This window comes from Mobula birostris, chromosome 2 (genome assembly GCF_030028105.1).
Source record: "Mobula birostris isolate sMobBir1 chromosome 2, sMobBir1.hap1, whole genome shotgun sequence".
Classification (NCBI taxonomy): Eukaryota; Metazoa; Chordata; class Chondrichthyes; order Myliobatiformes; family Myliobatidae; genus Mobula; species Mobula birostris.
The window spans coordinates 74,518,599-74,534,192 of NC_092371.1; the positions used below are offsets into that span (position 1 = coordinate 74,518,599).

At 44.1% G+C, this 15,594-nt stretch overlaps 1 protein-coding gene across 4 annotated transcripts in view; it reads right to left on the reverse strand.

Moving 5' to 3' along the window:
- Window positions 1-15,594, reverse strand: part of LOC140187611 (protein phosphatase 1 regulatory inhibitor subunit 16B-like) — a 206,997-nt gene that overhangs the window by 36,977 nt on the left and 154,426 nt on the right. For all 4 annotated transcript variants that reach the window (XM_072243113.1, XM_072243131.1, XM_072243141.1 and 1 more), the window contains exons 4-5: window positions 11,489-11,634; window positions 6,908-7,011 (exon numbers count right to left, since the gene is read on the reverse strand). In XM_072243113.1, coding sequence (XP_072099214.1) covers window positions 6,908-7,011; window positions 11,489-11,634 — 250 coding nt within the window. The remainder of the gene's footprint in view (window positions 1-6,907; window positions 7,012-11,488; window positions 11,635-15,594) is intronic.

Genomic DNA, 15,594 nt, shown 5'->3' on the forward strand with positions numbered 1-15,594 from the left:
CAGTGCAGTACTGAGGGGGCACTTACTGCTGAGCGGTCCCACGAGGGTTCGCAGTGCTAAAGCACGTCAGTTCTCCAGGAAGTTCTTACCAGTATCAAGGATCAAGCATCAGTTTTATTCACATATACACTCAGTGTGACTTTACTAGGTACCAGAGTGGAACCCAGTGTGCTCTTCTGCTGCTCTGGCCCACGCACTTGAAGGGTCAATATATCATGCATTCACAGATGCTCTTCTGCACACCACTGTCGAAACGGGTGGTTATTTGCATTACTGTCGCCTTCCCGTCAGCTTGAACCAGCCTGACCATTCTCCTCTGATCTCTCATTAATAAGGCCTTTGCCCACAAGACTGCCGTTCACTGGACGATTTTTGTCTTCATACCATTCTCTGTACACTCTAGAGACTGCTGTGTGTGAAAATCCCAGGAGATCAACAGTTTCTGAGACACCCAAACCACCCCGTCTGGCACCAACAATGATTCCATGGTCAAAGTCACTTGGATCACATTTCTTCCCCATTCTGATCTTTGGTCTGAACAACAAATGAACCTCTTGACCATGTCTGCATGCTTTTATGCATTGAGTTGCTGCCACATGATTGGCTGATTACATATTTGCATTAATGAGCAGGTGTACAGGTGTACCTGATAAAGTGAACACTGAGTGGACATTTACATGTATTAGGAATTTGCCGTCGTGTGTTGGCGTGACTTGTAACAAATAAAGAATTATATAAAAATAAAGTTAGAAGTTAAAGTGGGGATAGGGAATAATACATGAAAACATAAATACCAACAATATCCGTCACTTAACCTCAAAAAGCAGATTGCTATTTCAGGGATTGATGCGGAAATTCTCTGCCATAAATCCTACATTTAAACAGAGACTACACTTTAAATGTAATTTGTCTTAAAACGTTTTATTTGACCTGAACGATGTGAAAAGCACCATTTCAGTTCAAGTCATTTTCATCCTCCACTTCCACTCAAAGAATTCACAGCAATGTGTCAAAGTTATATCAGATCTTGTGTTTTGATATAACTTTCGGCAATGCTTCATCTCTTAACCCAATAATATTTATTACTTTGAGTTTAACTTCCATGTGTTGGCGCCTGGCCAAGTGGTTAAGGCGTTCGTCTAGTGATCTGAAGGTTGCTAGTACTTCAGATTCAGACAATGTGCGTCTGAGGGAACCCATTTGGCATCCATATGTTATCCCACTAGAGAAACACTGGCTCCCTTCCAGTTAAAATCTCTAACCATTTCATAAGTGGTGTCCCCAACCTCTCCACTCCACAACAACCTTATCTCCACCACCCTTCTCCAAGCTAAACTTCATACTGGGGGTTGTCCATGTTTGTCTTCTGTGTACTGGAGTGTTGGCGCGTGGCCAAGTGGTTAAGGCATTTGTCTAGTGATTTGAAGGTCGCTAGTTCGAGCCTTGGCTGAGGCAGCGTGTGTGTCCTTGAGCAAGATACTTAACCGCACATTGCTCTGCGACGACACCGGTGCTAAGCTGTATGGGTCCTAATGCCCTTCCCTTGGACAACATTGGTGGCGTTAAGAGGGGAAACTTGCGGCATGGGCAACTGCTGGTCTTCCATACAACCCTGTCCAGGCCTGCGCCCTGGAAACCTTCCAAGGTGCAAATCCATGGTCTCACGAGACTAACGGATGCCTATTACTATTAACTCAGCATCAGAATCAGGACCAGGTTTTGCATTAGCACTTAATAAACATAATATAGAAAGATCATTGACGTTTAGTATTCTACATTCAGTATCCTAGATAAGCAAGCAGTTCACACAATCCAGCAATTTGAGTAGAATTGATTTCTATCTACAATAGTTTACTTGTTAGAATGCAGACACTAGTTTATTTATTTAGGGATACAGTGTGCAATCAGTCCTTTTGGCCCTTCGAGCCACACCAACAAGCAATCCCTGGTTTACCCCTGATTTAACCCTCCCCTAATCATGGTCACAGAAAAGTACAGTACAGAAACAGGCCATTTGGCCCATCTACCATAAATAAATACCATAAAACAAAGGAGCAGAAGTTGGCTATTCAGCCCATTGAGTCTGCTCTGCCATTTTATCATGAGCTGATCCATTCTCCCATTTAGTCCCACTCCCCCGCCTTCTCACCACAACCTTTGATGCCCTGGCTACTCAGATACCTATCAATCTCTGCCTTAAATACATCCAATGACTTGGCCTCCACTGCTGCCCGTGGCATCAAATTCCATAGATTCACCACCCCCTGGCTAAAAAAATTTCTTCGCATCTCTGTTCTGAATGGGCGCCCTTCAATCCTTAAGTCATGCCCTCTCGTACTAGACTTCCCTATCATGGGAAACAACTTTGCCACATCCACTCTGTCCATGCCTTTCAACATTCGAAATGTTTCTATGAGGTCTCCCCTCATTCTTCTAAACTCCAAGGAATACAGTCCAAGAGCGGACAAACAAACATATGTTAACCCTCTCATTCCCAGAATCATTCTAGTGAATCTTCTCTGTACCCTCTCCAACATCAGCACATCCTTTCTTAAAGAGACCAAAACTGCCCATAGTACTCCAAGGAGGTCTCACCAGCGCCTTATAGAGCCTCAACATCACATCCCTGCTCCTATACTCTATTCCACTAGAAATGAATGCCAACATTGCATTTGCCTTCTTCACCACCAACTCAACCTGGAGGTTAACCTTAAGGGTATCCTGCACAAGGACTCCCAAGTCCCGTTGCATCTCAGAACTTTGAATTGTCTCCCCATTTAAATAATAGTCTGCCCATTTATTTCTTCTGCCAAAGTGCATAACCATACACTTTCCAACATTGTATTTCATTTGCCACTTCTTTGCCCATTCTTCCAATCTATCCAAGTCTCTCTGCAGACTCTCTGTTTCCTCAGCACTACCGGCCCCTCCACCTGTTTTTGTATCATCAGCAAACTTAGCCACAAAGCCATCTATTCCATAATCTAAATCGTTGATGTACAATGTAAAAAGAAGTGGCCCCAACACGGACCCCTGTGGAACACCACTGGTAACCGGCAGCCAACCAGAATAGGATCCCTTTATTCCCACTCTCTGTTTCCTGCCAATCAGCCAACGCTCTATCCACGTATGTAACTTTCCCGTAATTCCATGGGCTCTTATCTTGTTAAGTAGTTTCATGTGTGGCACCTTGTCAATGCTGAACCATTTAAACCGTCTACTCCCATCGACCTGCACCAGGACAACAGCCGCCCAAACCCCTATCATCTTTTAATCTTCAAGATGTGGCTCCCAGATGTTTCTTTTTTCTTTATTTATTCACTTTTATCCCCAGAAACCACTCTAGTGTAAGTGACTTGAGATGAAGCACATCCAGTTCAACATGAGGAGGCAAAAGCAGCCCAGTTGCCCATTCTAATGACACCTCAATGTTGGGACTGCACAATCTCTACTCACTGCTTTCTGCCAGAAGGGGCACAACAGTGGTGCAGCCTTTAATGTAATGCTTCAACCACATTGCTCCCGCAGCCCAAGTTGAATCCTGACCTCCAGTGCTGTCTGGGTGAGTGTGCACTCTCGTCCTCCTCACAGATTTGTGCCAGGTGCTCCAGTCTCCTCCTGCATTCCAACACTCTGTCAAATTATCTTTACTTATTCTGAGATCGCGCACAGAACAGGCCCTTCCGGCCCAGCAACCCGCCGATTTAATACTACAGCACAAGTTACAGTGACTAGTGAACCTAACCTTTGGACTGTAGGAGGAAACCAGAGCACCTGGAGGAATCCCAGGCAGTCATGGGGAGAACATGGGGGGGGGGGGGACCTCCTCACTCGGAGGGCTATGAAAGTGTGGGATGAGCTATCAGCGCAGGTGGTGCATGCATACTCAATTTCAACGTTCAAGAAAAGTTTGGATAGGTATGTGGATGGTAGGGATATGGAGGGATATGGTCCCGGAGCAGGCTGATGGAAGTGGACAGTTCAAATGGTTCGGCATCGACTAGATGTGCCAAAGGGCCTGTTTCTGTGCTGTACTTTCCTATGACACTGTAACATACAAACTCCTTACGGACAATGCCGGAATTGAACTCTGAACTCCGAACACCCCCAGCTGTAACAGCGTCATGCTAACCACTGTGCGGCTCCCCGAGTGCAGCAGAATGGGCAGTTGAGGGGGATGGGAACAATGAAAATGAAAGTTCACCGGGAAACAGATGGAGTAACAGGACTGATGGAAGTGCTTCAAGAACAAGGATAGAATCGATTGGCCAAATAGTCTCCTTTAAATAAAATGAGTGTAAATCCCAGCATATATTTACAATGTAAACAGCTTTATAGAAAGTAGTTCAAAGTATTTACAGTGCAGTGACAGGGCATAATAGACTGAGCGGGGGTGGGGGGGTGATATCTATTATCATTGATAAGACTACATTTCAAAACAAAATGTATCATTGACTGTGAAGTGCTTAGAAGATCATGAGATTGTGAAGGATATTATTTAAATGTGTTCTTTCTATTCACGGACAAATCACAGTTAAAAATATTTCTATTTATTTGCACAACTTGCGACTGACTTCTTTAGTGTTTTATTTTGTGAGGCTCCCACGCTGTTTGGAGGCGCCAACTTTCCAGCAAGCCCACACCATGTCTGCTCTCTTAAACCAGATCCCATGGTGCTATTTCGAGAAAGCACAGGGGAGTTATGCACAGAGTTGAGGCCAATGCTTGACCTTCAATCAACGCAACTCAAACAGATAATCACGTTGATGTTTTTTGGGAGCTTGCTATGCAGTGCTTGGCTGCCACCCTTCCTACAATGATGACAATTCAAAAATACACAGAATGCGGGAGGAACTCAGCAAGTCAGGTAGCATCTATGGACGGAAATAAACAGTTGACACTTTAGGCCGAAATGCTTCAACAGGACTGGAAAAAAAGGAGGCTGCTCAAGATTGCCAGCATCTGCAGAAGCTCTTGTATTTATAATTCAAGAACACTGCATTCAGACATCCTGTAGTCATACAAATGCAAGAACTGTTATCAATATAAGCCAAATTAGCTGGAGTCAGGACTTCGTGCTTTGGCTCTTGGCTGAGTTATCCATGTCAAACAGGTCAAAGGGTAGAGGCCAGACTAAGTGTGATCCACCGGTCCTCCAGATTCAGGGATTCAGCTCAGGGCCAACAACCCTGACTGGTTAAAAATAAATTGTTACAGACACAGCAATGAAGGATCCTTCTACATCTGTGTACAATGGTACGGACAGACAGAGATGGAGGACCTCGATTGCTGCCCTAAGCTCCAGCAGCATAACAGGCAGTAAGATAAGAAGATTCCTGGGCAGTGACACATTAACCGTATTAATGTAAAATCTTGGGGAGAAATTGGAATTGCAACTGGTTTATTATTGTCACATATACAGAGGTACTTTGAAAAGTTTGCCTTGCATCCTGTTCATACAGATCAAATCACTACACAGTGATTTAAGGTGGTAAAAGGAAAACGACGACAGAATGCAGAATGCAGTCCTGATGAAGGGTCTCAGTGTGAAACGTTGACTGTTTATTCCCCTCCTCTGATGCTGCCTGACCTGCTGACCAGCATATTGTGTGCGTTGCGGAATAAAGCCTAACAGCTGCTGAGGACATTTAGTGCAGCTATACAACAAGGCCCAGATTCATAACAAGGTAGATGGTTGTTCTCTAGTACAATTCAATAGTCTTATGACAGCAAGGCAAAAGCCGTCATTCAGCCAGATGGTACACGAGTTCAGGCTTTGGTATCTCCAGCTCGATGGGAGAGATGTGCAGGGTGAGTGTGGTCTTTGATAATGCCGGCTGCTTTATCAAGGTAGCAAGAAGCACAACCAGAGTCCAGAGAGGGGAAGCTGGTTTCCATGATGTGCTGAGCTGTGTCCCCAGTCTTGCCAGTTCCTTGTGGTCGCAGGAAGAGCGGTTGCCGTAAAAAGCTGCGACGCATCTGGTTAGGATGCTTCCTGAGGTACAACGGTAAAAGACGGAAAAGGTCTCGATGGGTCCAAAAGGAGTTGGTTCTGAAGGAATTCCTGCTACAGACGGGCTGTTTGATGATGTTATGCTTTGTAACTTCAAAACATTAAACTAATTCAAAGGAAGATATAGGAATCCGCAAATGTGGGTCTAACTTCATGTTTACTTTAAGTGAAGCACGCACATTTCACGTGGTAGCGTGATGGTGTATGCAATTCATGTATTTATACATATAAACTGTAATGAATTATTTAAACAAACAAGAATGCAGAATATTTAAAAACTACACACACACACACACACACACACACACACACACACACGATTACTGAACTATTACTTAAATATTAAATACACAACATCTGATAAACTATGGCAAAAAACAGCTTAAGAACATTAGAGAAGGTTTAAAAATTTTAGTGACCTCCGGCAAATGCATTAAAACTTGGGCTGGTTTGCAGAAAGGCCCATACTTGCAGATATTCCTTCCAATTCAATGAGATCCCCACACTTGATGCGGTGGAGTCTGGAGCAGAGAGGCAAAAATCATTCTTCATAAACAAATGGGAGGTATAGGATTACAAGTCCAGCCAGTCCCATTGATCTGGAATTGCTGGAATGTTCATTCCAATTGTCTAATCACAAATCTTTTTCTGAAAATATGTATTTTTAAAAAGCTTGTATTTTTAACTTATTGCAAATGCCTCAATGTACGAGACCATTAGACCATAAGATATAGGAGGAGAATTCAGCCATTTGGCCCACCGAGTCTGCTCCACCACTTCGTCATGGCTGATCCAATTTTCCTCTCAGCCCCGATCTCCAGCCTTTTCCCTGTATCCTTTCATGCCCTGATCAATCAATAACCTATCAACCTCTGCCTTAAATATACACCTTACCCTGGCTAACCATTGCCGTCTCGATGAGTTCCAGCGTCTGATCATCGTCGCACAGATCGTAGGGCATGTTCCCGTCTGCATTGAGTGCCATCAGGTCTGCTCCCCTGTAATGGAACGAGTGATAGTGGGTCACACCGAATTGTGGGGGCAGAGCATTCTTTAATTAGCAAACATCAAAACTTAAAAAAATACACAAAATGCTGGAGGGACTCAGCAGGTCAGGCAGCATCTACGGAATTCAGGACTGACAAGGAAAGGGGAAGATGCCAGCATAAAAAGGGATGGAGGTGCGGGGGGAGAAAAGGAAGAAAGCAGGTGGGTGGAAAAGTCAAGGGTTGGAGAAGAAGGAATCTGATAGGGGAGAAGAACGAACCTTCGGAGAAAGGGAAGGAGGAGGGGACCCAGGAGGTGAAAGAGGTAAAAGGTCAGAGTGGGGAATAGAGGGTTCGGAGGGTGGTGGTTGGAAATACAGCCTCCACTTGAGACAGTGGCAAACCAGCTGCCTCCTTCTCATTCCCATTCCAACATGTCGGTCCATGGCCACCTCTACTGCCGCAATGCTCTCAGGTTGGAGAAGCAACACCTCATATTCCGTCTGGCTAGCCTCTAAACTGACAGCATAAGCATCAATTTCTTTAACTTCTGGAAATTTCTTCCCACTGCGCCTTCTTCTCTTTTGCATTTCCCATTCTGGCTCCCCTCTTATTCCTTCTCTCCTCCTCTCTGCCCACCACCTCCTCTGGTACCCCTCCTCCTTCCCTTTCTCCAATGGTCAACTCTGCTCTATCAGATTTCTTCTTCTTCAGCCCTTTTAACTTTTCCACCTATCGCCTTCCAGCTTCATACTTCATCCCCTCCCTCATCCCCACCCACCTACTTTGCCCCTCACTTGGTTGCACCTATCACCTGCCAGCTTGTTACACCTACCCCTCCCCCCCCCAGCTTCTTTCATCTTCATTACAACTCCTGATGAAGGGCATTGGCCTAAACTTTATTCTTCTCCATGGATGTTGTCTGACTTGCTGAGTTCCTCCAGGATTTTGTGTGTGTTACTCTGGATTTCCAGCATCTGCTGAATCTCCTGTGTTTACGCCTGCTTCTCTCTATTCTTTCACAAACAAGGGAAAATCTGCGGATGCTGGATATCCAAGCAACACACACAAAAAGCTGGAGGAACTCAGGAGGCCAGGTAGCATCTATGGAAAAGAGTACAGTCCACATTCAGGCCAAGATCCTTTAGCAGATTGGAAAAAAGAGACGAGGAGTCAGAGTTAGAAGGTGGGGGGGAGGGAGGGAGAAACACAAGGTGATAGGTGAAACTTGGGGGGAGGGGTGAAGTAAAGAGCTGGGAAGTTGATTGGTGAAAGGGATACAGGGCTAGAGAAGGGGAATCTGATAGGAGAGGACAGAAGGCTATGGAAGAAAGAAAAGGGGAAAGAGAGATGGGCAGACAAGGAGATAAGGAGAGAGAGCAGGAAAAGGGATGGGGAATAGTGAAGGAGAGGGGAGAAGTGGGGGTGGGGGGCATTACCGGAAGTTCAAGAAATCAATGTTCATGCCATCAGGTTGGAGGCGACCCAGACAGAATACAAAATGCTGCTCCTCCAACCTGAGTGTGGCCTCTTCGTGACAGCAGAGGAGGCCATGGATTGACATGTTGGAATGGGAATGGGAACGGGAAGTGGAATTAAAATAGGTGGCCACTAGGAGATCCTGCTTTTTCCGGCAGACATCATATGTGCTCAGTGAAGCGGTCTCCAAATCTACATCAGGTCTCATTGATATACAAGAAGCCACACTGGGAGCACTGGACACAGTACATGACCCCAACGGACTTAGAGGTGAAGTGTCACCTCACAGGAAGGAGTGTTTATGGTCCTGAGTGATAGTAAGGGAGGAGGTGTAGGGGCAGATGTGACATTGGTTCCACTTGCAAGGTTCAGTGCCAGGAGGGAGATCAGTGGGGAGTGATGAATGGACAAGGAAGTTGGGCAGAAATCAGAAAGTGGGGGAGGCGGGGGGGAGGGAAAGATGTGCTTGGTGGTGGGATCCCATTGGAAATGGTGGAAGTTACAGAGAATTACGTGCTGGACACAGAGGCTGGTGGGGTGGTAGATTTACTCTTTATTCGTTATTTATTTGTTTCAGTTATTTCAATACTTCACCTCACCCCTATGAAAATAATACCCTCATGATGTATAGGAACATTTGGGAGCAACACTAAACAATGGAATCAGCAACTCTGTTGATCAAATCAGTGACTGTGAAGATAAAATTATTTGATTAAGCAAGGCCCAATGTTTCGGATAATTTCCTCGCTGAGGGGACATTGAAGGGAAGTGGAGGTTCATTTCCTCTGCAGCTGCAGGTTAGTAGGAAGTATCACCATTGGGCACACTAATTAGTGAGTTACCACAGAATATGAATCCTTCATCGAGGATCTTTATGTGGGAAGCCTGGAAGGTTGAAGACGAGTTGTCATGTCTGGAGGTAGACGCCCGGAGGTCAGGTCTGTGTGCCTGAGCACAAACTGGAAGTTGGAGGCCTAACGACTGCCAATTTGGGAGTGCCAGGCCTGGAACTGTAGGCTCAGAGGCATTCGCTGTAGGGGTTGGAGGCCTATGTGTGTGAGAGGATGGGAGGGTGGGAAAGGGGATTTTTGCTGTTGTTCTGCTTGTATTGTTGTTGTTCTGTTGAACACTGTCGGCATGCTACTTTGGCACCTGAATGTGTGGCGAGACTTGCCCCCAGCACATCCTTAGGGTTATGCTGGTTGCTAATGCAAATGACACATTTCACTGTATGACTCGACGTAAAAGTGATGAATAAATCTGAATCCCTGCAACACAGACAAAATGCTGAAGGCAATCAGCAGGCCAGGCAGCATCGATGGAAAAGAGTAAACGGCTGATGTTCCGGGCTAAGACCCTTCATCAGGACAAACCTGAACCCTATCTGTTCAAACTTCTACAGTGCCTATAAAAGTTATTCAGGACACCCCCCCCCCACCCCCGTGGAAGTTTACATGGTTTATTGTTTTACATTGAATCATTGGATTTAATTTAGCTTTTCTGACACTGATCAACTGAAAATACTCTTTTGTGTCAAAGTGAAAACAAATTGGTCTAAATTTATTACAATTATTAAACAGTAAATAATTGATTGTATAATTACTCACCCCCCTTCAAGTCAGTATTTAGTAGTTGCAGTTTTGGCAGTAATTACAGCCTTGAGTCTGTGAGGATAGCTCACTATCAGTTTTGCACATCTGGACACTGCAATTTTTCTCCATTCTTCTTTACAAAGCTGCTCAAGGTCTGTCAGATTGCACGAGAATCGTGAGTGAACATCCCCTTTCAAGTCCAGCCACAAATTCTCAATTGGACTGAGGTCTGGACTCTGACTTAGCCACTCTAGGATCTTAGCTTTGTTGTTTTTAAGCCATTCCTGTGTCGCTCTGGCTTTAAGGTCGGGGTCATTGTCTTGCTGGAAAACAAATCTCCAAAGTCGCAGTTCTCTTGCAGACTGTGTCAGGTTTTCCTCCAGGAGTTCCCTGTATTTTGCTGCATTCATTTTACTCTCTACCTTCACAAGCCTTCCAGGGCCTGCTGCAGTGAAGCATCCCACAGCATGATGCAGCCACCACCATGTTTCATGGTAGGGATGGTGTGTTTCTGATTATGTGTGGTGTTTAATCTGATGGCTAAAAAGCTCAATTTTAGTTTCATCAGACCATGGAACCTTCTTCCAGCTGACTTCAAAGTTTCCTACATGCCTTCTGGCAAACTCTGGCTGAGATTTCATTGGAGTTTTTTTTCAACAGTGGCTTTCTCTGCTACTTTCCCATAAAGCTGCAACTGGTGAAGCCACTGAGGCAACAGTTGTATGTGCAGTCTCTCCCATCTCAGCTACAGAAGATTGTAACTCCTCCAGAGTTGTCATAGGTCTCTTAGCAGCCTCCCTCACTAATCCCCTTCTTGCACGGTCTCTCAGTTTTTGAGGACAGCCTGCTCTAGGCAGAATTACAGCTGTGCCATATTCTTTCCATTTCTTGATGATTGACTTAACTGAACTCCAAGGAATATTCAGTGACTTGTAAATTTTCTTGTATCCATCTTCTGACTTGCTTTTCAGTAATCTTTTTGCAGAGTTGCTTGCAGTGCTCTTTCGTCTTTATGGTGTAGTTTTTGCCTGGATCCTGACTCACCAGCAGCTGGACCCTCCAGATCCAGTGTATTTTTACTACAATCAATTGAAACACCTTGACTGCACACTGGTGATCTCCATTTAACTAACTATATGACTTCTAAAACCGTTTGGGGGCACCAGTGATGATTTGGCGTGTCATATTAAAGGGGGTGTATACTTATGCAATCAATTATTTTGAGTTTTATATTTGTAATTAATTTAGATCACTTAGTAGAAATCCACTGTGATTCAATGATGTAAAATAATAAAACATGAAAACTTCCGGGGGGGGGGAGGGGTGAATATGTTCAGCACAGAAATAATCAGACAAATTGCAGTGCCAGGCTATAATAAGAACTTTCGTCCTCCAGAATTGGGATGAAAGGAACTGACCGTTCTATAAGGAGCTTCACCAGGTTGGTGTGTCGACACGTTGCTGCAGCATGCAGTGGAGTCCACAGTTCGTTGTCTGTTGCATCTACATTGGTCCCATGGTCTAAAAGCAGCTTCACCATCTCCTCAAAGTTATCAATGCAAGACTGGAAGAGAATTGCAAAGAGAAAAGAATGAGAACATTTTGTTGGAAACATAAAATAAATCCCTGCCAAACAGCTTATTCAAGCATGAACTTGGCCAATGTTAGCAAGGCAGATTTTATCATTTGTTCATTATGTGCTGTGCTGTATGATGTGGGTGATCATGGTCTTTCCATGACCATGATTGTTCTTGGAAAATTTTTCTACAGAAGTGGTTTGCCATTGCCTTCTTCTGGGCAATGTCTTTACAAGACAGGTGACCCCAGCCATTACCAATACTCTTCAGAGATTATCCGCCTGGCATCAGTGGTCACACAGCCAGGACTTGTGATATACACCAGCTGCTCATACAACTATCCACCACCTGCTCCCATGGCTTCACGTGACCCTGATTGGGTGCTAAGCAGGTGCTGCAACTTGATAGAGATGTATCTGCACCCTGTCACTCCAGATCTTACAGTCCATTTTATTTGGAGTATTGTGAGCAGCCTTGGACCTCTTGTCTAAGATAGAATGTGCTGGCATTGGAGATGGTCCAGAGGAGGTTCACGAGAATGATCCCAGGAATGAAAGGGTCAACATATGAGGAGCATTTGATAACTCTAGGCCTGTAGTTCCTGGAGTCTAGAAGAATGAAAGAGGTGGAATCTCATTGAAACCTATTGAATATTGAAGAGCCAAGATACAGTGTATTGAGTGGATACTGACAGGATGTATCCAATAATGGCGCAGACTAAGAAGAGCCTCAGAATACGAGGACATCTCTTTAGAATTAAGATGAGGAGAAATTTCTTTAGCCAGAGGGTGGTGAATCCATGGAACTGATTGCCACAGATGCCTGTGGAGGCTAAGTCAGTGGGTGTATTAAGGTGGAGATTGATAGGTTCTTGATTAGTAAGGATGTCAAATGTTATGAACAGAAGGTAGGAGATTCGGGTTGAGAGGGATAATACATCAGTCATGGTGGTATAGCACAGAAGACTCGATGAGCTGAGTGGCCTAATTCTGATCCTATGTCTTATGGCTTTATGTGCATCGATGTTTGCCCTTGTTGTGTTACGGTTAGGCTTTATTTCGTTTTAAAACAACTTGCAAGCTGGCTCAGAGAGCTCTGAGAACCAACATGCAAGAAAGGCCAGGATTAACATTGTGGATTTGATTTAGAAAGGCTGGTGCAGAGAAGAGATTCAATCAGCATTATTCCTCTTGTGCCATTGCAACTAACTACCAGCTTTATTCGATTAAGTTCCCCAGCTGCCACGGTAGGATCTGACCCAACCTCCAGATGCTATCACAAACGAGAGAAAATCTGCAAATGCTGGAAATCCAAGCAACACACACAAAATGCTGGAGGAACTCAGCAGGCCAGGCGGCATCTATGGAAATGAGTGTCCTGATGAAGGGCCTTGGCCAGATGCTATTGTAGCTGTATGATCACGTAGGACTATACATAATTGATTTACTTGTTTATTTATTATGTTTTGTTTTATTTATTTATTTTTTCTGTCTGCTAGATTATGTATAGCTTTGAACTGCTGCTGCTAAATTAACAAATTTCATGTCACATGCCGGTGATAATAGACCTGATTCTGGTTCTATCAACTGGGGAGGCAATCTCACCATGGCAGGCAAGGTTTTAAATTTAAGTACTTGTATAAATACTCAAAGCCAGTGTCACCTAGTGGGCTCGGGGACCAGCTGATATCGGTGGGCTGGTGTCTGGTCTGTATATACACACGTATATTCTGTGTCATTATATTTTTAACTGATACTCTATGTGGGATGATTGACTCGTATGCATCAGGCTGTGGCATTGTGGGTCGGCGGGGGAGGTGGTGTGGTGGGCGTTAGGACTCTGATTACGTGATTGTGATCTTGTGTGTGTGTTGGTAATGTGTCAAAGACACCTGTCTCGTTTGGCAGTGTTCATGAGTATTCTTATATGCTTAAAAGGCAATTGAACTTGAATTGAATTGAAATAGGACACGCTCTCTCCTCACTGCTGCCATCAGGAAAGTAGTACAGGAGCCTCAGGACTCACACCACTAGGTTCAGGAACAGTTATTACCTCTCAACCATCAGGCTCTTGAACCAGAGAGGAGAGAGGATAACTTCACTTGTCCATCATTGAAATGTTCCCACAATCCATGGACTCTTCATCTCATGTTCTCGATATTTATTGCTTATTTACTTATTATTATTATTTCTTTCATTTTGTATTTGCACGGTTTGTTGTCTTCTGTAGTCTGGTTGAACACCCAAGTGGGTGTGGGCTTTCATTGATTCTATTATGATTATTATTCTATGGATTTATTGAGTAAAGAAAATGAATCCCAGGGTTATATATGGCGACATATTGCATATGTACTTTCAAAATAAATTTACTTTAAACTTTAATCTGGAATAAAAGTGAAGTGTCAATAGTGGTAACTTTGTACCTATCAATTTCATCAAAATAAAATATAGTTCATTTATTTCCAGGCAAGGCAACCTGCCATCTTCACCTGATCCATTACCAAGGACCCCATCATCCAGTTCATGCCCCCTTCTTGCTACTATCAATGGGCAGGAGGTAAAAGATTCTTAGGTTCCATACCATCAGCTTCAGGAACAGTTATTACCCAACAACCATCAGGGTCCTGAACCAGTGTGGATAACCTCACTCACCACAACTCTGACCTGATTCTACAACCTATAGACTCGTTTCCAAGGACTCTTTACAACTCATTATCTCAGTGTTATCTTTTTATTTGCATGGTTCATCTTCATTTGCATATTGGTTGCTTGGCAGTCTTTGTTACTGTACAATTTTTAATTGACTCTATTGTTTTTATTTATTTTCCTGTGACTGTTGACAAGAAAATGAATCTCAAGGTTGCAGATGGTGACGTATGCGTACTTTGATAAAAGATTTACTTTGAATTTTGTTCTGACTATGTGCAGCTCCAGGTACACTAATGTTACTTGTTCTCTGAAATATCCAGCAAATCAATACATCTCTGGGCAATTAGGAGTGCACGATAAATGCAGACCTTGGTAGCAATTGTCCGTATCCCAGTAATAAGTAAATAACACTTACATATCTCCACATGAGATATCAGGTGTTCTACCACGTGCACCTGTAGGCTTAAACTGGAATGTGTTCCTCTTATATTAATCAAAGAATAATTAATAGAAATATAAATATCGATGTAATAGACTGATATTTGAGGCCCTCAGTTGGTCATGGTCGATCATGGATGTGGCATCCCAGCTCTCTCCATGACACACAGACAAGGCAGTGAGATATGGAGAGCAATCTGTTGTCCATGTACCAGGCTCTGCCTCCCTACGCAGCTGATGAACCCAAAGGAACGGCAGAGACCGATATAATTTGGCACCAGTAGCATTGCAGGTGTTGCAAATCAGCATTGAACTCAACATAGGACTGCCTTAGGGACTCCAGCTCCAGACTTTTCCCTTGGGGTTTACTCTTGAAGCCTTCCCCATGAGTGGGTATAGCTGCACGGCAGCAGAGGTTTGGGATCAGAGTTTTTCTTCTCCTAGATGATCTGCCAACCACGGCTGTTGGAAGTGACTGGTTTTAAGGACCCGGTAACCCACCTTTGCCCCTTCCCCTGTCAGTAGAAATGATTCTGTTGGGCTTAGTAGCTAAGCCACACATGAAGGCCAGGAGCTGGACTTGGTTGTCAGAGGCTATTTGAGATGCACGCCTTTGGGAGCATTTAATAGGTAGTGGGAACTGATCTCCGCTACCACCCCCAGCTATAACAATCTGAAGGAGTACAGTTTGTGAAGCCAGTAAAAGGTTCTGGGTCTGTCTAAACCAATGACCACACCGGTACAATACAGTATCCTCATTGAGGGCTATGTCTAATGTAATACCCGCCAGTTGCAGATCAAGCTACCATCTGCTTTTAGAAATGAAAGAAAGATTAGCTTTATTTGTCACATTGACATCAA